This window comes from Dipodomys spectabilis, unplaced genomic scaffold, assembly GCF_019054845.1.
Source record: "Dipodomys spectabilis isolate Male_0828 unplaced genomic scaffold, ASM1905484v1 ptg000436l, whole genome shotgun sequence".
In the NCBI taxonomy this organism is placed as follows: domain Eukaryota; kingdom Metazoa; phylum Chordata; class Mammalia; order Rodentia; family Heteromyidae; genus Dipodomys; species Dipodomys spectabilis.
This window is the reverse complement of record NW_024871113.1, coordinates 3,644,426-3,671,381: the sequence shown is the minus strand read 5'-3', so window position 1 is coordinate 3,671,381 and position 26,956 is coordinate 3,644,426. Positions and strand designations below refer to the sequence as shown.

The 26,956-nt window shown below is 41.0% G+C and overlaps 1 protein-coding gene across 3 annotated transcripts in view; it reads right to left on the bottom strand.

Annotated features, from left to right (window-relative positions):
• Positions 1-26,956, bottom strand: part of Aff1 (AF4/FMR2 family member 1) — a 215,678-nt gene that overhangs the window by 53,819 nt on the left and 134,903 nt on the right. For 2 of the 3 annotated variants that reach the window (XM_042668359.1, XM_042668361.1), the window contains one exon: positions 9,218-9,262. In XM_042668359.1, the coding sequence (XP_042524293.1) occupies positions 9,218-9,262 (45 nt within the window). The remainder of the gene's footprint in view (positions 1-9,217; positions 9,263-26,956) is intronic. The other variant, XM_042668360.1, reaches the window with a different exon arrangement.

Below are 26,956 nucleotides of genomic sequence, written 5' to 3'. Positions count from 1 at the left end.
GATTGAAAGTTATTTACTTAAAAAGTTACTTAAAAAAATCCTACTGGAGGAGAGATACTTGAACTTATAGGCACAGGCAGGAACTTCCTGAACAGTCTCAGGCTCACAACAAATTGGAGAGAGACTTGACAAATGGGACTACCTTAAAATAAAAAGTTTCTGCACAGCTAAAGCTATAGCAACCAAGCTAGAAAGACAACCGAGAAAAATATTTACCAGCAATAAATCAGACAAGGGGTTAATATCCAGTAAATACAGGGAACTCAAGAAACTAATCCCTCCTAAACCTAACAAACCAATTACTAAATAGGCAAGGGAACTAAAGAGGACTTCTCAGAAGAAGAGATAAAAATGGCAAAGAAACACATGAGGAAATGTTCACCATCCCTGGTTGTGAAGGAAATGAAAGTAAAGACAACACCTTACCCCAGTCAGAATGTCCCACATCCACAAGTCAGCCAATGATAAATGCTGGAGGGGATGCTGAGAAAGAGGAACCCTATTACACTGCTGGTGGGAATGTACACTTATACAACCACTTTGGAAAGCAGTCTGGAGGGTCCTCAGAAAGCTAAATATTGACCTCCCCTATGACTCAGTCATACCACTTCTAGACGTCTATCCTGAACAACAGGAACCAGTATACAAGGACATGTGCACCTCCATGTTTATTGCAGCACTGTTCACAATAGCCAGGATATGGAAACAACCCAGATGTCCCACCACAGATGAATGGGTCCAAAAATTGTGGTATCTATACACAATGGAATATTATGCTGCCATTAGAAAGGTCAAAATAATGGCATTTGCAGGGAAATGGATGGAGCTAGAAGCAATCATATTGAGCGAGGTAAGCCCAGAGCAAAGAGATAAACGGCAACTGGTCTCCCTGATAAGTGGATGCTAAATCCAAAATGTAAGGTGATACAACAAAATTAACAAGACATAAGAAACAAAGGACTTCCACTCATCTGGTCGAATCACTAATCAATAACCCCATGCAGCTGATCACATGTATGGTATATATGTGTACACCGGAGGGAAACCAGGAGGATGACACAGAACTTGAAGGAATCAGGGAAAAAAATACAACAGCAGGAACCATCAGCTGCACTGGACACTGATCAAAATGAACTACGCAACTCAATGGCAGTGATGGGAGGGAAGGAACAAGTGGGAAAGAGGGAACAGCTGATGCTATGTAAAACAAAAGAAATGTACATATCACCCAATGTGGAAGAAATAACTGTATTGCTAAGCTCATAGAACTCATAAATGTTATAGACCATGATAGACAATTTGCCCCAGAAAGAAGAATGTGTTTGTGACTTTAACTAAGCATCACTATCCCACAATACTGTGAAATTTGGGAAATTATGTAACCACTTAATCACTATTAAAAAAAAATCTGAAAAAAAAATCCTACTGGAATGGGTTATGTTTAAAAATTGAGTCTCTCAAATGTAACAAAACTTGGTAGAATGCTTGCCTTGCATGCAGAAGCCCTGGGTTCAATTCCTCAGTACCACATAAGCAGAAAAAGCTGGAAGTAGGGGCTGGGAAGGTGGTTCAGTGGTAGAGCACTTGCCTTGCATGAGGCCCTGGGTTTGATTGCTCAGCACCACATAAGCAAAAAGAAAAAAGCCGGAAGTGGTGCTGTGGCTCAAGTGGCAGAGCGCTAGCCTTGAGCTGAAGAGCTGAGGGACAGGGCCCACGCCCAGAGTTCAGGCCCCACAACTGTTGTGACCAAAAAACAAAACAAAACAATACAAAAAATGAGTTTGAAGAATAAGAAGATGAAAGGGGAATGGACTCGGCCCTGCACATGTCAAAATGCTTGTAGACAGTAATGGGTGCTGGAGGCCTGCAGTACAGGAAGAGCCTCCGTCCATGCTTTCTTCCTCCCTCGGCTTCTTTACTGCACTTCCTGGAATTATTGAAGTTCAAAGAAGAACTTTCCTGTTTTACTTAAGCAAACAAGTAATTCAGGCCACTTGTTCCACTTGGGAGGGTTTTAATGGCTTTGACCCTTCCCTGATACATACTATTAGCACATAAGAACTTTTGAGGGAGGAGGCCTTAACAATTACCTTCTTTTTCCATGAAGTTTGATTTTTTTTACTCACTGTTTCCTTGGTTGAAGGGCAAGATTCTAAAAATTACAAATTAAGGGTATGTCTAATTGCAAATACATGTAAGCATACACACACACACACACACACACACATCTGAAAAGGGCTATCACAGCACGAAGATTCACTTTTTCAGATGGAGAAACTCCCAACATTTTTGCAGATGAGAAAATAGAGGCTCAAAACAAGGAAGCAGGAGGCTGAGCAGACGGCAGGTTATAGACACCTCTGTCTTTTCAGCGTTGCAAAAGAATTGCCTTGCCACATGCATCACACCTGGCTGGCAAACGGTCGACTAGCAAGCTAGGGTGCTCAGACTGAGTATAATATGCTATTCCACTTGTGTATCACAACCTCGATCCTACCCTTCATTCTTTCCAAAGTGCTGGTTACTTTCTCTGCTTCTACAGAAATGCCCAGTGATCTTTGCATCCCCTGGAGATAGTATGTGAGCAAAGGCTTCCACCTCCAGCCTTCATACTTCCTCTCCTGCCTTTCCCCCTGCCACGTGGTGGGTGCCTACAACCCCAGGATAAAACCAAAGGGACTGCATACAGCGATGAGCCTATGTAACTGGTGCTGGCTTTGAGGCAGTTTACTGAATGACTTTCTGCAATCTGCAGCAGCAGTTCTATACTAAACCATACCACAGTCAGAGGTCCTAATTGCAATCCTAACGGAATCAGCTGAGACAGCCTAAATTTTGGGTCTCAGTTCTCAAAGTACAGAAATGGCAGCTCAGGTAAAGTACTTAGATACCTGGCACTAAATATATGGGAAAGTTACAATGTTTTAAGGGGATATTTGGGTCTTTAAGATAGGGTCTTGCATGGAGCTGGGAAGGTGGCTCAGTGGTAGAGTGCTTGCCTTGCATGCATGAAGCCCTGGGTTCGATTCCTCAGCATCACATAGCAGAAAAAGCTGGAAGTAGCACTGTGGCTCAAATGGTAGAGCGCTAGCCTTGAGCTGAAGAGCTCAGGGACAGTGCCCAGGCCCAGAGTTCAGGCCCAAACCGACAAAACAAACAAACAAACAAACAAACAAAAAAAGATAGGGTCTTGCAGTATAGCCTAGCCTGTTCTTAAACTCATGATCCTTCTGTCTCAGCTTCTCAAATAGTGGCATTCTAGGCATGTGCTGGAAACATTACAACTTTTGATTCAAAGTGTAGTTTCAAAAGAATTTCTATACTATGCCAAAGAAAGCTCCCTGGTGTTCTATTTATTTGACAATACTTTAAGGTATAGGACCAGTAAACTGTTAATTTTTTTTAAAGAGCTGACATATATAATTGGGTTTGAAAACAGCATCCTTACGTTTTCCCCAAGAATCCTAATGGGATATGTGGCTTTTAGAAACCAATTAGTTCCAAATACCATCCATCCTTACTCTCAATGCCTAAGGCTGTCCCAACAATTAAATTGGGCACTTGAAAAGTGCCTAAATTCTTTCAACCCTAAGTGGTTCCCTGGTCGTCTGAAAGAATTTATGTACTCCACTAAATGCTTTCCTTCCTAGAAGGATTTGGGTATTCAGAGAATTAGGGCTATTACTACAGAAAGGAGGTTACTCAGGTAGTAAATGACTGATCACATGTGCAAAGCCAAATCATATGTCACCGGCACCAGTCCCCAACCCCTTCTAGGTCCCATAGCTGCTGCGCACCCCTGCTCATTTCCCTGTAGATGTGGTCTAGTTCTAGCTGTTCCTCTGAACATGCTCTTCGCCCACCACCATCCATTCCCTGTCCCGTCCTCTGTTCACTGGACTGTCAGATTGTTCACAGCCCATATTATCATCACAATATTGTAATTTTGCCTTTCCTGTCACAATCTCCATGAGTTCTTGCTGCCTCAATTCTTCACAGACAGCCCAGACCTAGAAAAGGTATCTGAAGGTTTAATGGATATTTGCAGACTGAACAAATAATAATGCTACCCCGGTCACTATAAAGGCATTGTTGGAATGTTGCACTGAAGTAGTGTCTACTTACACTGCCTTCATTGCCGGACAGCCTGCTGAGAAGACTCCAGCTGTTTCCATATGCTTTGCTGAAGGTAAGTTGTCCACAGCCCCTCCCCTCCGCCCTCCCCCCCAGTTCACAACTATTTCCTGGTTGCTAGTAAAGTCTGTCTGCCATCTGCTTACCTGGTCAGCCTGCAGGAGTAACAAGCCAGCACTTCTCCATTAGAACATTTCCACCCTAAATACTATCCACAGAGAAACAAACAACATGGACTATGACTGGTTTTTCACTGCTACTGCTATCACCCATCTGTGTTTGGACTCCTAGTGACCTTTGTGAATTGGTGGTACAAGATAAGATCAAGAACGTTTAGACAGACGACACTGTCTGGAACATAGGACTTGTTAAAAACAGAAGGGGAAAGATCTCACTTTTTCATCTACAAGAAGGCCCAGGCCTTTTCAGTCCTGGGCATGCTGTTTGCTGGGCAGTTCCTGATTACCACATGACAATATGCCCTCTTTGCTTTCATTAACTACTCTCATGCATCCCAATGGGCAAGAACTCATTAAAGTGATGCCTGATGAGAGGTAACGGGTTGGGGAACTAAGCATAAAACGCTTATCTGATGCTATAATGCATGCCTTCTACAGAGGGCATGTCTTATATTAGCATACATCAAAACCTAAGTGATATATTTAAACACGCAGATGACAACAAATCCATATTGTTGAAGTTGCTTTTGAAATAGAAACAAACGTTACACAAATTCAGAGAATAATGCTAAGACCATAATTTAAAATTTAGTCATTGATTATTTTTATGACTGTCTAAACTAAAGAATTTCAGAAGTAGAATGAAAAAGATATAAAAATTAGGGGGTTGGGAAGGTGGCTAAGTGGTAGAGTGCTTGCCTTGCATGCACGAGGCCCTGGGTTCGATTCCTCAGCACCACATAAACAGAAAAAGCTGGAGGTGATGCTATGGCTCAAGTAGTAGAGCACTAGTCTTGAGCTGAAGAGCTGAGGGACAGCGCCCAGGCTCAAAGTTCAGGCCACACGACCAATAAAAAAAAAATTAAAATTAAAAAGTTAATTAAAAACTGTAACAGAGATGTTTATCTTGAATTTGAAGTCTTAATGATCTCTACATGTAACTTATTTAGATAGTCACAAAAGAAAGAACAGGCTGTAAAACAAAGATGATGGAGGCTGAAGGTATTGCTACAGTAGTAAAAAGCCTAGGAGGATAGGAGGGAACGGGGAGAGGGTTTAGCTGTAGGGAGGCAGAGAGACACCGAAGAAAAAAGGTGGATGCATTTTCCGAAAATCTGGTGAAATACTAGCAATACTAAAAATCTGGCAAGTGAAATGTACTGTATCTAGTTCTTTCTTCTTATTTCATTTTTCTTTTTCCATTGGTTTATCCCTGGCAATCTCTGTGTTTGATTCTGGTACCCTCCATCTTGTATATGCAATTATCTGATTGGGGGAAGGGAAAGGAAATAACAAAATGCTGAAAGAAGTACAAAAGAAGACCCATGGCAACAATGATACTTACAGGACACTATGTTGGAAATGAACTTTAGGGAAGGGATAGTGGGAGAACAATGGAGTGGGGGTAACAATGTTCAATGAGAAATGTACCTTACTCATGTAAATGTAACCCCTCTGTACAGCATCTTTTTTTTTTTTGTTGGTCATGGGGCCTGAACTCTGGGCCTGGGCGCTGTCCCTCAGCTCTTCAGCTCAAGGCTAATGCTCTACCACTTGAGCCATAGCACCACTTCCGGCTTTTTTCTGCTTATGTGGTGCTGAGGAATCGAACCCAGGGCCTCATGCCTGCAAGGCAAGCACTCTACCACTGAGCCACCTTCCAGCCCTGTACAGCATCTTTACAATAAAATTTTTTTAAAAGAATTCCCAAAGCAACTTGAAAAAAATATTTGACAAGTACAAAGCTAAGCAGTATAGTAACCAATACACTGATGGTTACAGGCACCGTCATCACATAATACTGTATAATGAAAGAACTAATGGGGAAAAAATTGGGTAAATGTTTATTTTGAAGGGAAAAAATTATCAGTAGAGGCACATGTCATTTCTCTATCTTCTACTACTTAAAAAATATATATCAAACTTCACTGTAAGCTAGTAGCTCACGCCTGTAATTCTAGCTACTCAGGATACTGAGATCTGAGGATGGTATTCAAAGCCAGCCCGGGCTTTGAACCACCAGAAAATGAACCACCAGAAAACCAGAAGTGGTGCTGTGGCTCAAGTGACAGAGCACTTGCCTTGAGCTGAAGAGCTGAGGGGCAGCACCCAGGCCCAGAGTTCAAGCCCCACAACCAACCAAAAAAAAAAAAAAAAAAAAAGACATAGAAGCAAATTATAAACCATAGACAAAGGATGAGAATTACACAAAGCCCTCAAATTATTTCAATTACAGTATCTCAGCAATAAAATTAAGCTCCAGATTTCCTACAAATTAAAGCCAAGATAGACAACAGTTACACAAAAAGAAAACACATCATCTCAAGGGGAGAATTTCTTTATCTCGGAACTGAAATCTCGAAAATTCTACAAGTTATCTTGGTTAGGAAAAAAATTCCTGAATAAGCCAATAACATATTCAATGATATATTTATAGAAGTATAAAAACCTCATGATCAGGAAGGAAGAGAGTCAGAAGGGGAAAATATAGGAGAAAATGAGGGAGAGGGTAACACTGTTTAAAAAGAAATGTATTTATTACCTTAGATAACTTTGACCCCTTTGTATATCACTTTTACAATAAAACTTAAATTAAAACAAACCTCATGAACAGACTCAGTAATAACAAAAACTAGCCCTTTAATAGTGCAGCACCTACCATACATGTTATATATGTGTGTTCTTTTGGTGTGCTCATGAGCCCTTTCGTCCAAATGTAAACTTTGTCTTGTCTAGTTAAGGAGAAACTTTTTAAACAACCAAAAAAAAAAAAAAAAAAAGGCCTTTGCCAGATGTCAGTGGCTCACGCCTATAAGCCCAGCTACTCAAGAAGCTGAGATCTGAGGATCAAGGTTCAAAGCCAGGCTGGGCAGGAAAGACTCCGAGACTCTTATCTCTAATTAATCAACAGAAAACTGGAAGTAGAGCTCTGGCTCAAAGTGGTAAAGTGCTAGCCTTGGCCACAAAAGCTTAGAAACACCACCCAAACCCGGAGTCCAAGCCCCAAGAATGAACAACAACAAAACACACACACACACACACACACACACACACACACACACACACACACACACACACACACACACACACACACACACACACACACACACACACACACACACACACACACACACACACACACACACACACACACCACAAAAACAAAAAATCCAAAAAAACAAAACAAAAAAAGAGCCCTTTAATAAAGATAAGTTCAAAATACCTATTTCCTTCCCACTTTTTCTCCCCCAAGTAACCAATGAACATTGTATTTTTAATTTTTATTTATTTGTTGGTCCAGGGGCTAGAAATCAGGACCTGGGCACTGTCCTTGAGCTTTCTGCTCAAGGCTAACTCTCTATCACTTTGACTCATAGCTCCACTTCTGGTCTTCTGGTGATTAATTGGAGATAAGAGTCTCACTGATTTTCCTTCCTGGCTGATTTGAACCTCTATCATCAGATCTCAGCCTGCTGATGACCATGCAAGTGGCAGAATATTGTTTATTAAGTAATATTCCAATTACCATCATGGGGCAGGAGCTATTAACTAACAGGGTTAAGCTGAAGTTCTCTGCCCCAACCTCAGATTTATATGTTCAAATTAGTCCAGTAAAACTTAAGGGTATTACAAGAAAATAGAGAATAGGGCATATCCCAAGGGGTAGATGACCAAAAAAAAAAAAAATCAGGAAGCACTTAAGCAGCTTCAGTAATGGCTCTAACAATTTCCTCACTAAGATTAGTACATACTGGGACTTCTGTCTTTTGACAGGAATTAATGCAAATAATCACACACTCAATCCCATAACCACGCAACCAGGGTTTCCACTGTTATCATTCATACTTCAAACATACTATCAAATCTCCCACAACTAGTCAGTCCCCACAGTGCTCTAGGGTTCCCACAAAGGACAACCAGAAAAACTTGAGGCATATCATGAAACTCTGGTCCAAATGCCTTACAGAGTTCGTTAACTTCATTTTAATTAAGAAAATTTGGCCAGGTGCTAGTTTCTCTGGCCTATAATTCTAGCTACTTGAAAGGATGAGATCTGGGGATCAAGGTTTGATGTGAGCTGAGGCAGGAAAGCCCATGAGCTTATCCCCAATTAATTACCAAAAGGCAAGAACTAGAACTATGCCTCAAGTGGTAGGGTAGAGAGGAGAGAGAGGAGAGGGAGGGAGGGAGGGAGGGAGGGAGGGAGGGAGGGAGGGAGGGAGGGAAGGAAGGAAGGAAGGAAGGAAGGAAGGAAGGAAGGAAGGAAGGAAGGAAGGAAGGAAGGAAGGAAGGAAGGAAGGAAGGAAGGAAGGAAGGAAATCTGATAAAGAATTCAGGAAGAAAATCTGATGAAGAATTCAGTACTTAGCTGACCACTGGTGGCTCATACCTGTAATCCTATCTACTCAGGAGGCTGAGATCTGAGATCACAGTTTGAAGTCAGCCTGGGCAGGAAAGTCTGTGAGACTCTTATCTCCAATAAACTACTTCAAAAAAGCTGCAAGTAGTGCTGTGGCTCAAGCAGTAATGCGTTAGCTTTCTGCAAAGGAAGCTTAGGTATAGCACCCAGGTCTAGAGTTCTAGCCCCAGAGTGAGAAAAGAGAGGGACAGGGTGAGAGGAGAGAGAGAGGTGGAGAGAGGAGAGGGGGGGAGGGGAGGGGAGAGGTGGAGAGAGGAGAGAGAGAGGTGGAGAGAGGGGAGAGAGAGGTGGAGAGAGGGGAGAGGGGGGAGGGGAGGGGAGAGGTGGGGAGGGGAGGGGAGGGGAGGAGAGGAGAGGAATTCAGTAATGTTCTAATTTCCCTTTGTTACTGAAGGGAGCTAAGAACAGCAATTGTCCACTGAAGGGAATGTACACAGACATAAGTTTACTCATTTCAAATGGTAAATAGCAATAATGAACTCACCTTCAGAATTTCTTCAACACAATGAACTTCACTGGAGTATGTCTGCTGAAAGAGAAAAGGAGGAATGGTTAGTTTAAAAACAAACAAACAAAAACCAGAAAAAACAAGAGTTAGGAGTGGTAGTAACGGTGCAGGTATTACCACATGGCTGGCTCAGCTTACCTCAAGGCCTGCCTTTTAGGATCTGAGCACTAGTAAATGTATTCTGGGATGAATAAAACCAAAACAAAGTTACCAGATTTAATCTTGGGGAAAACATGAGGGAAACAGTGAACTAGAGAGCACAGCAGACTAAGTATGACTTTGAGGTCAAAGTTATCAATGGAAAATGTGTATATTAAAGAGATAGTAGGGGGTTGGCAGCATGGCTCAGTTGGTAGAGAGCTAGCCTATGAGCCAAAGTATCAAGTATTGAGTTTGAGTTCTAGCCTTGGACCTTAAAAAGAAAGAACAAAAGAAAAGAAACACTGAGAGCTAGAAACATAGCTGAGTGATAGACCACTTGTCTAACTGCACAAGGTCCTGGGGAGAGGAAAAGTGGAAAGGAGAGAAAGGAAGAAAGGAAGGGGTAAAATGAGAGAGAAGGAAATATATATGAAGTGTCACAGCTGGCCCCCAGTTGCTCACAACTGTAATCCTAGCTACTCAGGAGGCTGAGATCTGAGGGCAGTGGTTGGAAGACAGCCCAGGCAGACTCTTACCTCCAACTTATCACGGAAAAGCTGGTAGTGGAGCTGTGACTTAAGTAGCAGACGGTTAGCCTTCAGCAAAAGTTGTTCAGGGATAGTGCCCAGGCCCTGAGTTCAAGTACTAGAACCAGCACAAAATAGGAAGTGTATAGTCGGCAACCTCACAACATCTGACTGTTAAGCCCCATTAAATGACCACACATGGCGAACATCTGAACACATTAGTGGATCCACCAGGAAGAAGACCAAAGTCCAGTCAGGGAGGTTTCTCACTGTTCTTACTTTTTTCTTCTTCTTCTTTTTAAAAAATCTAACCTGCCAAAATCCATTTTAAAGTTTCAGGCACCTCTCATCCCACTTTTGTCAGCATGGTGACAATTATGTGATACAAAGTTCCATGGGACTAGAAGTTAAGGGGTGAAGTTATTAGTTCCCTGAAGGGAAGACGCGCTAGTTATTTATGCCTCCTCTGGCTAACCAGAGGGCGGCGGCCATTGCTGCTGGCATTCCCACCACAGGCAGTGTTGGGAGTGTCAGTGCAGAATCTACACTTTTTTGGGGGGTGCAATACAGAAAAGTTAAATCTGAAGCAATAATTTTCCTAGAGATGTGAAACATATTTCAGGACTCATAATTTTAAATGGAATAGCAGTTTTTGCTGGGGATCCATTCCTGAGGCATGTACCCTGGGCACAGTCTAGCAAGTGCTACACAATGCACACTGCCCTTCCTGTCCAGGCCACTGCCAATGCCACCACCACTGCAAGGCAGAAAGCACAGCTTTTCCTCTCCCACTAGTCCAATGCCTACTGCATAGCTAGCTAGTAGCTGGAAAGGACTCTTTCCCCTCTTCTTGGCCCCAATTTACATGTAATTTAATACAAAATTGATTGGTAATCTAGAATCCACCAGTTCCCCTCATTCTAATTTAAGGAAAAATGAAAAGAGGTATACACATTCACACTGCCCTGTGATGAAATTTAATGGACATGTCAAAATTAAAGTACCATTTGAACTACCTCGGTGTATGTTCAAATCGGTATTCAGGTCCTTTGATATTTGTGAGGTACGGCCAGATAGTTTGGAAGTACTAGCCAAACAGAACCAAGGGCAAACACAACATTTGCTGTGCCCACTGGAGTCATCCTTAGACATTATGAATGTAAGTCTTTTGCTTTCTAAAAACAACTACTTTAGTTTTTATACCAAAGGTTGAATAACAACTGTATTTAACATTAATGTTCTGTTTTGGCAGCAATGTCAGATACAGAAAGGAGTAATTTCACTTATGGGTAAAATATACACAATATAGTTTCAATATTTGTATATGCATTAGTAGAAAGAAATAACAATTAGAAGTTGAAGGTGAGGTCAGGTATGGTGGTATAGTCCTGTAATCCTAGCACTTAGGCTACCCTGACTAACTAAAGAGCAAGATCCTTTCTCAAAACAAACAAAAAAGTTAAAGCCAGGTACTATTGGCTCATTCATGTAATCCTAGCTACTCAGGAGTCTGAGACCTGAGGATTGTGGTTCAAAGCCAGCCCAGGTAGGAAAGTCCACAAGATTCTTATCTCCAATTAATTATTGAAAAAGCCAGAAATGAGTGGTGCTGTGGCTAAAAAACAAAAAACAAAAACAAAAACAGAAAACCGGTATAACCCCTGCTTTCACTATATATGATGTTGGTATATGTGGAGGGGAAGGAAAAACAAATTGTTAAAACAGGGATACAGGAGGACCCATTGCAACAATGAGATGTACAAGTCGTTATGTCGAAAACGAACTTTACAACTTTGGTGGGGAGGATGGGGGATGGGAGGACAGGGGAGAGGGGGGAAGGAGACAAAGGGATGGGAAGGGGAAACAAAGGAGGAGGCTACAATGCTTGATAAGAAATGTGCTCATTATCTTACCCATGTAATTGAAACCCCTCTGTACAGTATTTTCACAATAAAAATATATTTTAAAAAAACCAACCAACCAACCAAACAAACAAACAAAAAAAACCACTTCAAGGACAGAATGCAGTACTAGAGTTCAAGCCCCGGAACTGGCACTTTAAAAAAAAAAATCCCCAATCAACACTGTCATGGCAAATCACTGGAAAAGATCAAACTCCCAACAGGGGGATCAAGTTAGCATGTTATGCAGACTTCCAGAAAAACTGCTAAAACTTGGGCTGGGAATGAGGCTTAGCGGTAGAGTGCTTGCGTAGCATGTATGAAGCCCTGGGTGCTGTGGCTGAAGTGGTAGAGCGCTCGCCTTGAACAAAAGAAGCTCGGGGTCAGCGCCCAGGCCCTGAGTTCAAGCCCCAAGACTGGCGTGTGCACACACACACACACACACACACACACACACACACACACACACACACACACACACACACACACACACACACACACACACACACACACACACACACACACACACACACACACACACACACACACACACACACACACACACACACACACACACACACACACACACACCCTCTGCTAAAACCCCAAAAGGAATTCTCACAGACCCTTCAGCTAGCTTTCCTACCACAAGTACCCTGAACTGCTGATGTAAGTTACAGAGGTAAAGTTGACACTATCTCTCCTGGAGCCCTTCCATGTGCTCCCACTAGCCTTTGAACCTGTATATAAAAGGTTATAAGAGACTGTACAGTATGAGCTCATTTTAGGTTCCATGTATCCAAGATTCACATCTCCACTTAAAAAAAAAAAAGATCTTTCATAAGGAGTGTTAGAGAATCGGCCATGAACAAGCCAGCCCCGTGGGGGTGTGCCCTGAGTTCAAGCTAAATAAATAAATAAGTAAAATAGGTCTTTCAGGTGTGTTTGCAGAAAAAGATCTGTAAGGACAAGTGGCCTTGTTAATAAAGTACAATGTGGCACCTCCAAGTCTGCCTGCGGAGGGAAGCTTTCCCAAAGGGGAGGGGCAGTTGGAAAACCAGTCCTTCTAATCCTTTACTTAAAACTATCACTAAGCAGACCCAGGCTCTCCCTTTAACTCTGTGACCAAACAAATGAACAAGTGGTCCTAGCTAGTACTCCGCAACACAGCTGAGACTCAACTTCAATTCTTTTAAAAATACTTCAGATGAAAAATGGGGGAGGGGAGGAGAATGGAAAGAGGGAGAATATAACACAAGGGTAATTTGTTCAACATACATTGTACTTTGGAATCATCATAATAAAAACTAATGTGTTTTTTAAAAAAGAGAGAGAGAGATGTTAAAAGGCAACAGTCAAGCCTGGCACTGGTGGCTCATGCCTGTAATCCTAGCAACTCAGGAGTGGAGATCTGAGGATAGTGGTTTGAAGGCAGCCTGAGCAGAAAAGTCAGTGAGACACTTATCTCCAATTAACCACCAGAAAAACTGTAAGTGGAGCTGTACCTCAAAGGAGTAAAGTGCTAGCCTTGAGCACAAAAGCTCAGGGACAGTATCTAGGTCCTGAGTTGGAGCCCCACGACTGGAAATAAAATAAAAAAGGCAACAGTCAACATTTATATTACTACATGATAATGGAGGACATAATTTCCTGGTCCTTTGATGTCTAGTTCTTCAGACAGACCTTACTTGCCTCCTATCCTTAGTATCAAGACTCCCCTCCGATCTGTCTATGATTGTCTCAAACAATTTCCTATGTAGAGACCAATGTCCTCGTGGAGACTTCTTCCCATAATTCTACTCAATAAAGGAAAATGACAGCAGCTACTTATTGAATGTGTACTGCCCTTGACATTACATTGAACTTGTTAGTACTGTTATTTCCTCAGTTGGATACCACTGATCATAAAAATTGATCCCTAGGTTGGCAGGAGAAATGCTGCTACACTAAATGAATCCACTAACTCTAAAATACATCTCTATTAAAGAAACATTAAAGTGAAATAAAAATGCCTTAGGGCATATTGTATCATGCCCTATTTTATTCTCCAGTCTACCTTTCTGGTAGGCACTATCCCAGTTTTTCAAACAGGGAGACTGGAATTGCACATCTGAATCACCCAAAAGCTGGGAAGTAGCCAGGCCTGGTTTCCTAATCCCGTCAAACTGGCTTTCCAAAAACCTCAACATTCTTGCAAGAGACAACAGTTCAAGATTTTAGGAGGGTTGTGATTCCCTTCTAAGGAGCAATGGTTTTCACTTGCTTCTACAAAGAGGCATTGAGTGTCCACATACGTCTCTTAGTGATCCAAGTATTTCACACCAGAAGCAGCAGCAAGGCTGGCTTTAGTCTGATCTCTCACTCCTCTTGGAGCAACACAGGGTAATAAGAAAACTCACTGATATAAAAATAAAATGTTCATGTCTTCTAAGGAGGACACAGTCTGTTTACTAAACTAAAAAGAGCTGGACAGAAGAAATATACCTTACTACTGAGACTGGAAGACTATTACAATGCTGTTTTATATCTCTCAAGTTTCAACAGAGCAGCACTTTTCTAACAATGCTATTCTCAAAAAGGCTTAGTTATCACCAACCAGGAAATGCACTGAAGAGGGAAGCCAGCAGCTGCTGGATTCTCAACCTGGCTCTGCTCGAACTCTGGCTCTGCAGTCTTGGCTAATGCTCAACCACTTTGGGACTACTTCCTTGCTGCGATAAGGGTAATATTGCTAAATCTCACCACTTTGGAGGGTTGGTTTGAAGGACAAATGTGAAAACATGGAGCTTTAAAAAAACACTTACATGGCACCAACATGGAATAACAGTGCCAACATTAATTATGAAGATAGCCTTGCAAGAAATCACAGTAGGTTCTCTGTAAAGTTTATTTTTTAAAATGTATTAACCTACCCAAATGTCCTTTTTTGGTTTTTTGATTTTTAGTATCCCTTGCTGGTTGGTTATCTACCGTATTGGCTTGATAAGTAATACTTTCCCTTACCTGGAACCTTTTACCCTCTTCTACCTCTCACCAGGACTTCAGGTTGCAGATGTAAAACTATCTTAAGGAAGAAAACACGTCTTGCCTCATGGTTCCTTGAGACCATTCAGGTGCAAGAGCTATCTGCACTCTGTCGCATACTTTCTGCTTCTTCTAGGCTACAGGTTCCATACACAACATTCACGCAGGGGTCTGTTCTTCCTCCCTGCTTCACCAACCACATGCTGCATGCCACACCACTTATGAACATTTGCTGGTAGTTTTTAGTTTCCAACCTTGGAATCTGAAATTAAGCTTCTAATTTAGATCATTAGAGGCGATTAAAGGGCTGACTTCAGTAGAGTATCTGCCTAGGAAGGATGGAGCCCTGAGTTCAAACTCTAATACTACCCCCCCCACACACACACAAGATTTAGAAACTCAGGTACTACAGTCTGTTTGAATCAGAAATCAACATCTCAACAAACTATGGGGACATAAAGCATATCAGGGATAAAAGCAAGTTGTTTTAGATTATTTTCTGCTCAAAAACATTGAACTACAGGGAAAACTATTTCTCCTATCCAATTGGCAAAAAAGCAAAAGACAACACTGCATGTACAAGGCACAGGACGGGGAGAGGTATTTGAATAATGAGAGAGGAAGAGGACAAAATGGTGCTCTAAATAACATCAACTCAGCACTAGCTTTCAAATTCTAATCGTAATTGCTCTTTAACTTTGAGCATGGATTCCTACATGTTGGAAATAACATGCACAAAATTTCACTTCAGAAGCTGGGCGCCAGTGGCTCACACTTATAATCTCAGGAGGCTGAGATCTGAGGATCATGGTTCAAAGCCAGCCCAGGCAGGAAAGTCTATGAGACTCTTATCTCCAATTAATCACTAGAAAACCAGAAGTGGTGCAGTGGTTCAAGTGGTAGAGCGCTCACCTTGATCTGAAGAGCTCAGGAACAGCACCCAGGCCCAGAGTACAAGCCCCACCACTGACCACCCCCACACACAAAAAAAATTCACTTCAGTTTGCCAACAGCAAGCTACTAGAAACAATGTAAATGTCCATCCGTAATTAATAGCTAAGAAACCTATAGTACACAGCCCTACAAAGACACACTGGGTAACTATGACATAGCGGAGGACATTCTCTGAGTACTGATTTGAAGGTACTCTCCACGATCTATGAAGTAGGAGGAAAATAACTAGGGTGCATGAAGACTTGTTTACCATATATAAAATACCATTGAGGATAATGCAGAAGAAATCCAGAATATCAATTTCTTCTAGGAAGAACTGCATAGGTGTTTGGGGAATGGAGTAGGGGGAAGATTTCCACTATGTATCCTTTTTATTTTTAAATTCTGAAACATTAGATATGTTACCTAGTCATCAAAGCACACAAATATTAAAACAAATAAAGCATAAGTTTTTCTTAAAGTATGGCTGAATGATCTCAGGTATTTATTGATTACTTTCTATTATCTTTCCTCAACAACTTCCTTCTTCCAAATGCATGCATATAATTAGTCTGCCCCTAACTTGTCCCTGAATCCCTGTTTACAGACTCCTAGACAACCGTGCATATAGACTATAAAGTGCTGGTGGCAAGCCTGACGCAGAGCAAGCTCTTACTCCTCAAGCTTCAATACCAAGTCCTTGAAAAAGAAGAATTTTTGGTTCTATTTTTATCAGCTGAACTTAAATAATAACAGGGAGGAGGAGGCAAAGTGATGGAGGGGGTAACTCTGATCAAGGCATATATGGACATATCAAAATGAAACCCTTTGTACAACTAATGCTAACAAAAAGGGGTGGGGGGAGGGACACAAGGGCTGGAAGCATAGCTTAAGGGATAGAGCAAAAGCCTAGAAAGCATGAGGCCCGGAATTCAAACCCCAGTACTTGAACAGAACCCTCTCAAAGGATTGTGGTAAGAAAGAAGACAATGAATGTTAAGGTTAGTGGTACACAAATAAATGTATGCAATTATATGCGTACTCAACTTTTTTTTTTTCTTTTCTTTTTCCCCCTTCTGATCGTGGAGCTTGAATTCTAGGCTTGGGTGCTATCCCTGAGCTCTTCAGCTCAAGGTGAGCACTCTACCACTTCTGGTTTTCTGGTGCTTTACTGGAGATAAGAGTCTCGTGGACTTTCCTGCCTTGGCTGCCTTTGAACCACGATCCTCAGATCTCAGCCTCCTGAGTAGCTAGGATTACAGGCGTGAGCCACCAGCACCTGGCCATACCTCATCATTTCTAGGAAAGATTACAGGAGGAGACCAAAAGGCCTGGCTGAACAAGGATTTGACTTAACATTAATTCTGTTTTGTGAATACTCAGAAAATTGCCTAAACAGCTAATTCTGTTCCAAGAACATGTTCTAGCTGCCTGGGTGTGCCTATGTGGGCTGGAAAGGGTACAAAAGTATGAGCAGGATTACTTTCAAAAGCACCATGCCTTTGGGCAGCCGTCTAATGTCTACTTCCATACCCAGAATGTTAAGAGGAGGATTTTGTTGTTTTTTTTTTTTAAAGCATCCCTGGTTAGATGTATAGGAAATTAAACCAAGAACAACAAAATCAAAAGGCCAAACCATGCTAGCGACTGTTAACATGGAAGAAGGGACACTGGACTTGAAAATGAGGTAAAATTTGCATTTAAATAAAGGTTAAAGTTTCCCTTGAAAAACTAGTCATCGCCCTTCATCTTCCAGTTACTCTCAAAAAGTGGAGTGTTTTGAACAGCTTGTTTTTTGAGTGGTAGGGATAGAATCCAGGACCTCAAGTAAGCTAAGCACAGGCTCTAACTATGAACCACATCTCCAGCCACAGATCATTTCTTACAAGTGAGAAACTTCAATATGTAGTTAAGAATTATTCGTGTTACCAGAACAACTCTAACTTTATACATCAACAGGTGGAAAATCTAACATATTTAATAGCAGGCTAACTGCAGGGATCTCTATAGTTCTCTAAATTTTTCAGGAGGAGAAATGTTAACAAGAAAAGATTATTCAAAATGAAGAGCAGGAATAATGGAACACTTTATGATCTCAGCATTCAGAGGCTGAGAAAGGAGGATGGCAAAAAGCCAAAATATGAGTCTTTACCATTGTCTACTTGTAGAACAAAAAATATTTGTCTATTTCTCTAAACTTTAACCCAATTATATTAAAATACATTCTTGCCAAAACTTAAAAACAGGACAAAACATAAAGTACATATTTTTAAGCAGTAAAACCTATTTTAACTACTAACCTCTCAACCACCACTAAGTCAGATATTTTCATTTACAAGAGTAGTGGCCTAACTATAGGAGCATGTGAATTCCTTAGAGACACAAACACCAGGTCCTTGGGATGGGACTGGGAAGGGGAAACTGGATAGGATAAAGGTCTCCTTGAGGTAAAGATACTCTCCAGGAGCAAAGCCTGGAGAGAATGCTAGGTGAAAGGAAGAACTCAAGTCTCCAGTGTGCTAGCGCTCTAGTTCTTGTAATAAATGAGTGTCTGAACCCCATTTTTGGGAGGGGCGTTGTAAGCTTGCTCTCTTATAGATAAACTGTTTCCAGTTTTCTGCCAACTTAAGCAAAAACAGGCTAATATGAAGAAAAACAAATCCCAAGGTATTACTGACACAGAAACTTATAGAAATAAATCTTTTGAAATAACAGACTTTATAAATCAATATGAATAATTAGAGAATTGATTATGCCTTTCCAGTCAGTCACTTTGATCACTCAAGTAATTTGCTGTAATTAGTGTCATGAAGATAATTTATTTTTAAACACATACAAAAATTTTGTAAAAGCTCAGTTTGGATTTACTAAGCTACTTGAAACATTCTGAAATTTCTGTTTTGATCTCTGTTGAGAAGGCATCTTCTGTAATTAAGAAAGACTGGATTCTAGTTCTTCAGATCTGGCTTAAATAACTAAAAATGGAATCAGTAAGTAGCTGTTCTCTAGATACAGAACTGTTGTGAACACTACGGGAGGAGTACAAAGAATGCTGCTTTCACTACTTTGTCTCTTCCATATCCTGAAAAGTTTCTATACAGACACATGAGGCAAGGCCTTCTTAAAAACATTATTTAGCAATGATGCATCATCATATGCAGAAATGTTTCCATACCCATTATTTATGATAACATGTTAGCTAACTTTCAAATGAAGAAGAGGAATGGGTCTGCCTGGGATGTGGTTAAATTCTCATAGAAACAAAGTACTTGGATGAACACCAAATGATTAAAACAAGCTAATAGTATTTGAGGATGAGTTTATGTCTAATCTCAGTTACACCCAGATTTCCTAACTACTGACAGAACTCAGTCACTGCCCATGTAACAAAATCAGAAATTCCCACTGGCAAGGCTGGAAAACTCAGTGCCTTTGATGAAAGACCACATGAGGTCCACGAAGCCCATTATGGGCATAGCTTGGGGAGAGGGGCGCTCCACATTCCATCCCAGTGATAATAAACTGATTTTTTTCAACAGATCCAAACTCTAGGTAGAACCTTTTCCTTCTACAACTAAGTCTATGTATTAAAACACCTTCATTTTTTAAAATAAAAACCGAGTGTCACTTGAACTAGAATGGATCACTGCAGAAGAGTGAGAACCTGCAGCATGATGTGTTGTTAACATGCTAACTCTTTGCCAGCTGCCCTGTGTATGTGTGTATACACACACCTGTACACACATGCACATGTGCATATGTACACACACATATGCACACGCGCACACACACATTCACTGGCTCTCTGGCTTGTCCTGTCTCACAAATCATATTAGCAGATGATTCTGATCTAAAACAACACTACTAAATTACTTTGCCAACCATGTCAGAATTTATAGAGACATAAACTTGTATGACTGCTCCCTTTAAGTATACATGTCTATCAAATTTAAGTGGCAAACAATGCTCAGGTCCATGTCTAATTCTATGTTTCACAGGCTGCCTGGACATTTTTTTTTTTAATAGCTGATTATAAGCACCCGGAAGGTGGAAGAAAGTGGGTGGCAGAGACTTTCCATCAGTTTCTGGATGAGATTGAAAGGAACTTAAGTCATAGGAATAATATAACTCATTTAATCCACGCTTTGTTGGAAAAGACATGAAGATTTTATCCTGGGCTTACTCCAGAAGTAATCTCAACAGTCTCCTCTGGGTGAGGTGTTGGTTGTCTCTCTCCTGGCATTGATTTTTTTTTTTTTAAGTGAGATTAGGTGATTATATAAATCTTACAGATTTCACAGTATTATGGAATAGTGATACTTAAAGTCACAAACACATTTTAACCTTCACAAGGCAAATTGTCATTATCATGGTCTATAAGGTTTGTGAACTCTATTTTTAAAAATCCAGCAGAAAAATAGAGCAGAAAATTACTTAAGTGGTAGGCTACAGGCATAAATGCTCTGAGGAAACCAAGCTCAAACTACCTTGGGGATTACTGATAGTATAAAAAACACAAGAAGAAAAGGAGGAGGAGGAGGAGGAGGAGGAGGAAGAGGAGGAGGAGGAGGAGGAAGAAAAAGAAGAAGAAATGAATAGTTTCTCTCTTCCTCCCCTCCTTTTCTCCCTCTGTATGCTAGGTAACAAGTAAGTTGCTAGGCTATAGAAAGATCCATTGTGAGAATGTACAATACATTTACTATCAGAATTTTATGAATGATTATAAACCATTTGTTTAATCCTATCACATCTAATTTTTTTTTTTGGGGGGGGGGGGGGGGGGTCGGGTCGTGGGGCCTGAACTCTGGGCCTGGGCGCTGTCCCTCAGCTCTTCAGCTCAAGGCTAGCACTCCACCACTTGAGCAACAGCGCCACTTCTGGTTTTTTCTGCTAGGTGCTGAGAAATCGAACCCAGGGCCTCATGCACGCAAGCAAGGACTCTACCACTGAGCCACCTTCCTAGCCCTGGAACATCTAAATTTAAAGGTCTATTCTACTCCTTATAATTCAAAGGTAGATACAAAGTCAGGTGCAGTGCTATAATCCCAGTTACTCTGGAAGATAGATCAGTAGGATTAGCAAAACTACACAGAGACTTTGTCTCAAGAAAAAGGGAGAGAGAGGAGGGAAGAGAAGAAAGAGATTTAAAATAAGTTTTACAGCAAGTCTCAAGAGGACATTCTTTTCCTGTACTATCTTGGTATACACATTTGTTCTGGACTACAGACATGATGAATGAGGCTTCTAGCTGTGGAAATCATCTTGATAAAAGTAAATATAAAGTTTCAAATCAATACTGTTCAACAGGCACCAGTATTTTTGTAATAAATACCAAAGGCAAGGTAGATCAAGAGCTAGTCCTACCTTTGTTTCAAGTAGGTATTTAATATGTGACAAGGAGAAAATTGTAAAATAAATGTATTAAAATTCCTAGTGAATGTAAAATATTTATAATATATACTGCAACTCTAAACGTTGAGGAACAACAGGTTTGTCCCCATTTTTCAAATTTGAAGGAATCCAGGTCTCTTCTTGAACATCTGTCTTTACATATTTCTATTTTTGGTTCTCTTCCGCCAAGGACATACATATATACACAGACACTGAGAAGTTTAAAGGGAACTCAGCCTCCATGTGTTATTAAGCTCACGGTAACTCATTCCTTTTACATCCCAATATTTTTACATTTACCACCTTTCTCATTTCGCCTACTTCTTCTATTCTTTTCTTGAATACTGAGTCTAGGTGCTGGAGAAGAGGTAATTTGGAAAATAGGCAAACATTCTAAATATCTCTGGCTATGTGGCACCCTGGCACACAGCCCATGGAAAAGTACTGTGAAGCCCACTGCACTCATTTCCTGACATCATCACCATGCTATCATCTGAGGGGGTGGGAACAGGCACCATTTAAAAGCAAATACTAATAGTGCTTTCATGGGCTGGGAATGTGGCTCAGTGGTAGAGTGTTGGCTTAGTGCATGAAGCCTCCGGTTCTACTCCTCAGTACCACATAACCAGAAGAAAGCCTGCAGTGGAACTGTGGCTCAAGTGGTACAGCACTAGCCTTGAGCCAAAGAAGCTCAGAGACAGTGCCCTGGCCCTAAGCTCAAGCTCCATGAAAGGCAAAAAAATTTAAAAAATAAGAGTCCTTTCGTTTTGGGCTTCATTAACTGGTATACTGTTAACATTCTCCAGAAAATATGAACTGTATTATGTATACAGTCACAATAGTTTTTTTGTTTGGGTTTGTTTGTTTGTCTTATTGTTTTTTACCAAGCTATACTGGAGTAAGCAATAGATTAAATGAAGCTGAAAATATTTAGATTGAGTCCTGGGCAGGTAAACCTCACTTTATTATTTCTCTTAGGTAAATCTTTTCAGAGACATCTCATTATCACATAAGCATTTCCTTAATAAACTTTCTTAATAAATAAAACTCGTGTGTGTGTGTGTGTGTGTGCACTGATCCTGAGCTTGAACCATAGCTCCACTTCCAACTTTTATGATCACTAACTTGACATAAAAGTCTCAGAATTTCCTGCTCAGGCTGGCTTAGAATCATGATACTCAGATCTCAGCCTCCTGAGTAGCTAGGCTTACAGGTGTGAAGCACTGGTACACTTATACCCAGCATTCCAAAGCGTTTTGTATGTAGAATGAAGTACACCAGTTTCTTATGGACTTAACTGGAACTTTGTCTTTAAAAATGCTTTATGAGGAGCTTTAAAATCATTAGGAAACTGTTGCTTCCTGTATCTGCTGGTAACAGGTCCTCCAATTCACTTTATGACATAGTTCCTTCTGAAAGAAACCAAGTTTTAACCAAAAGATTTTCAATTCAGGTAAGAAGAATTTATGTCATAATAACTTGGGGGGGTCTTTTTTTAATGCTTTTTGGCTAATTTTATTACAGCTTAATCTTAAACAAATTCTGTCTTCTGAAAAGAAAAACTGGAGCACTGCCATGTTTTTTTAAGCTTTTTTTCAAACATAAACGTATATCCCAGAAAGACTCAGTTATGTTATCACAAACACTGCTAGTAATAAGCCAGTGAGAACCACAGAGCTAGGAAACAATGAGAGTTCTCTAGCACACCTGCCTATACTTTAGTCAGATTGTCTTATGTTCCTAGACTTCATAAAACCAATACTAATTGTACATTAAAAGTAGGCTAGGAGGTTCCCCAATCTCCTAAAGTCCACTTAAATTCTACTTGCTGCTGGGAGAAAAGAAAAGAAAAGCAGTAAGATTTTGGGAGGAGGGGAAGAGAGGGAAGGAAGGGAAGGAAAGAAATAAAGAAGGAAGGAAGGAAGGAAGGAAGGAAGGAAGGAAGGAAGGAAGGAAGGAAGGAAGGAAGGAAGGAAGGAAGGAAGGAAGGAAGGAAGGAAGGAAGGAAAGAAGGAAAGAAGGAAAGAAGGAAAGAAGGAAGGGAGAGACGGAGGGGGGGAGGAAGGAAGGAAGGGGGAGAGAGAGAGAGAGAGAGGGAGGGAGGGAGGGAGGGAGCAGGGGGGAAGGGGAGCAGGGGGGAAGAGGAGCAGGGGGGAGGGAAAAGGGGAAGGGAGGGAGGGAAAGAAAGGAGAACACATACATATGCATTCATGCTTTGGCTTTTAAACTATCATTATCTTCCCTTTGTAGTTTATATCAACATTTACCAGGTCACTGAAAATTTCAGAGCCAGACTTGAAAGATTAAAAACAAAACCAGAAAATCTTGGTGGTAAGAAATTACCGTGTATAGACTTGATTTCTATAAAGAATATTGTCAAAAATAAATCGTAATTTTTCTACAAATAGAAAATTATGGTCTGTCTTTCTCTCCTGTTACTGCCATTATTATCTCATAAAGGAGGGAGGATCCATAAACCAGACCAACACCACACAAATCCCAAGAGGTATTATTCTGTCTCTAATGGCTGCCAAAAAAAAAAAAAAAAAAAAAGCCACAAACACCACACCACCTGTCTGTTACCTACCAAGAGTACACAAAGGGAGGGGACATGGGAGGGGCTGAATACCTATAGCTAGAAATCTTATTTACCTTGTTTATAAAGTCATACACCCAGCAGCACTAAACCACAGAGGTTACTCTGAATCCTGCTTCTCTGATGTTCACCCCTTAACGGAGGCAGCAAGAGGCGAGGTGAGGAGACAAAATGGACCCAGAGATTTCCTTTTGAGGCCTCACACTCTTGTCTCATTTCCCTACCCTTTGTCTTCCCACCTGAGCCTGAGGCTGTGTACTTACTGTGGGGCAGCTGCACACTGGGGTACTTACCTCTGTGAACATGTCTTACTGCCTTCCTACATGGCCAAAAGGCTTCCCTGTTTCCACACATCTCCTTGGCAGCCCTACTCGGTGCCACTAGGTCACTGTCATTTGTGCTGGTGGTGGCAGTGGTGGCTCTGACAGGGAAGAACTCTCCATGTCTTCTCTGGTACTGAGCCCTAAGAAGCAGCAAGTGCTCCCAGGCACAACTCCCCTGGCTCTGCTCCTAAAAACGCTCTCTCAAGTACACCGTTGCTTAGCAATATTTGCCTTCCCCCTGTACATTTGAAATTGGCAACATCTGTCCCTTTGGCAATTTTGACTTGTACATAGTTTCAAAACATAAGGCTTTATGAAGTGGGCAGGCTCTTTACTCCCTGCCTCCCTGCCAAACTAGGGGTGTGAGCCTCCATCCACAATGCTTTACTCACCACTTTGCTTTCAGGCCCACAGAAATTTCTACAGAATTTGAGACAGCTGGTGGCACCTAAGCAAAATATTCAGGCCACCAGCGGGAGTTCCTATCAAACTACCCTAACTAAGCTGTGTGTCTGCATAATTACACCTGAGATCTGTCTAAAATAAAGATCCCACTTCAGTGGAAATTTCCTTCAGAACTTATTTGCTCAAACGGCATCATGTGTATACAAATATCATTAGTAACATACAATTTCAGGCAATTTGTGGAGTATTCAGAGCTTTCTTCCTTCCCTCCACTTTTGGTTTGATGATGGTGCTAAGAATTGAACCCAGGGCCTCATCTTAGGCAATCCTAGATGATCCATTCCCAGCCAATCTCTCTCCCACCTCCACCCCTCTGCCACACACACTAAAATTCTAAACCTAGAGGAGAAAAATGTAATTTAACTAATTTCAGTACTATGGATTTCACAAAAATAATTTTAATGGGTCTGTTCCTTTATATTACTTATTCCCAATGTAGTCATCTTAACAGTTTACTGAGGTTTACCTATTAACACTGAAGTTACTTATAGCACTGTAACCTCATACAGAAAAAAGACTACATGAAATTAAAACTATTATGAGTAGTAATCTAGTTCTACTTAATTTTACTTCTTTCCTAGCACATTGACAGAAATAAAATTTAAAGTAATAAAAAGTATTACAAAAAACAGTCCACTAAGAATTGAACTATGCTCGGTGCCTTTAAACTTGGCATGAGGACATTTTTCATTCCTTTAAACAAATCGAGCTATAATTTTCTTTTTAGCTTAAGCCAAACCAATTGTGACATATTGGAAACACATGTTTTGAAAGAAATTCTGTAGGAACTGAGTCGCAACTACAAAGAGTAGGGCTGACCTTTCTGTTCTCATCAAGACTCTGTCCAAACACTTACAGATGCAGAAATGACTGGACAATACTGAAAATACCCTGCCACTGAAAATTCATCCTGCAGTTCCTTGATGTTGGGTGTAACAATGTCCCTGAAATTCCACAGCCTGCATAAATTTGAAATCTTAATTAAACATGAACATGAATTCAACACTAGAATTCTCACTTCTCACTACGTCCACCACTCACTACTTGCTACATGCAATCTGCAATCCTTGGAAAGTTAGGCTTTGTATGGGCAAACTAGGAGCAGATTTTTCAAACAGGTCTCTAGAAATCTCAGGTATTTGTCAAGGTCACTTGGCAGCAGCTCTGAACGTTCAGCGCAGGGCTGAAGCAAGACTGTCAGATATGCCAGCTACCAGGCATGCTTCTCTTGAGGACAAACTATGTGTTTGTTGCACTGAAACAGCTTAAACATAGTGCTTGTACACACAGATATAGTCCTAGTGTATGATGAGCATTCACATTTTTATCACTACCTTACTATGACACGAAAGGGTTGGTTTTTCCTTTCGTTTTTTCCATTCTCCTAAATGTTCACACTTTCTCCCAACATCCTCCTCTACGTTAAATAGCCAGTCATTGCAGCTCTGAAGAGGCCATCATCTACCTGACATCTCTGACAGCAGTATGCTTCTAATAAAGCCTGAATTAATTTCTGTGGAAGAAGCACTGTAATTTTGGAGGCTGAAATTCTGGGCTCTAGGGGGATGAAGAGGAAGAAAGCCAGGGCAGGGGCTGTGGAGCTGTCCACTAAGCAAGTGCTGATAAACCCTGAAGTTGTTAAACTGAGAATGCCTCCAAAGACCCCTCATCTTAAGCCATTCATTCATCAAGAGAAAAGAACTAAGATCCTTCCCTAGGAAGAGCTCCAGGGCTAGGAGACAAAGGCAAAACTAATCAAGACAGCATTATCCTTTTTGAAGGAGTAGAGGTTGAGAAGGGGGGGAGAGGAGAGGGTTTTAACTCATGGCCTTGCACTTATTTGGTTTGCTTGCTGTGTTGGTGCTCTACTACTTGAACCATGTCTTCAGTGAGGATTTTTGCCACTTGTTTTGGAGCCAGAGTCTAGTAAGCTTTTCTGCCTCGTCTGGCCTTAAATCATGATCCTTTAGATTCCATCTGTTGAGGATTACAGGAGTGAAGCACTGGTATTCAGCTGCACCATCCTTCTCGGTGTAGTTTTGCAGTCTATAAAGGGCCACTAGGAAGCAAATGTGTTTACTCAGCTAATTACCAGAGTATTTCTATACTCTGAGGCTTTTTTTAAGTTCTACTCTTCAGGATAACTGTTATGCGCCAAACAATAATAAATAAAAATTATTGTGTCTACAAGCAAGGGAGACTTCAATGTAATTCCTTTTTGACAAGGTCATCTATACCTGATGACAGTAATAAAATAGGGTGACTGAGACCTACTCTATGCTGACATCCTGAAGGAAGTGTTTATGGCTCTCGTATATCCTCAGCATTGAAAACATTCATATAGACTACAGCCCATCTCCTTTGAGTCCACATAACTAACAACCTGCTGGAATTGCCACAAATAAATTTAAAAC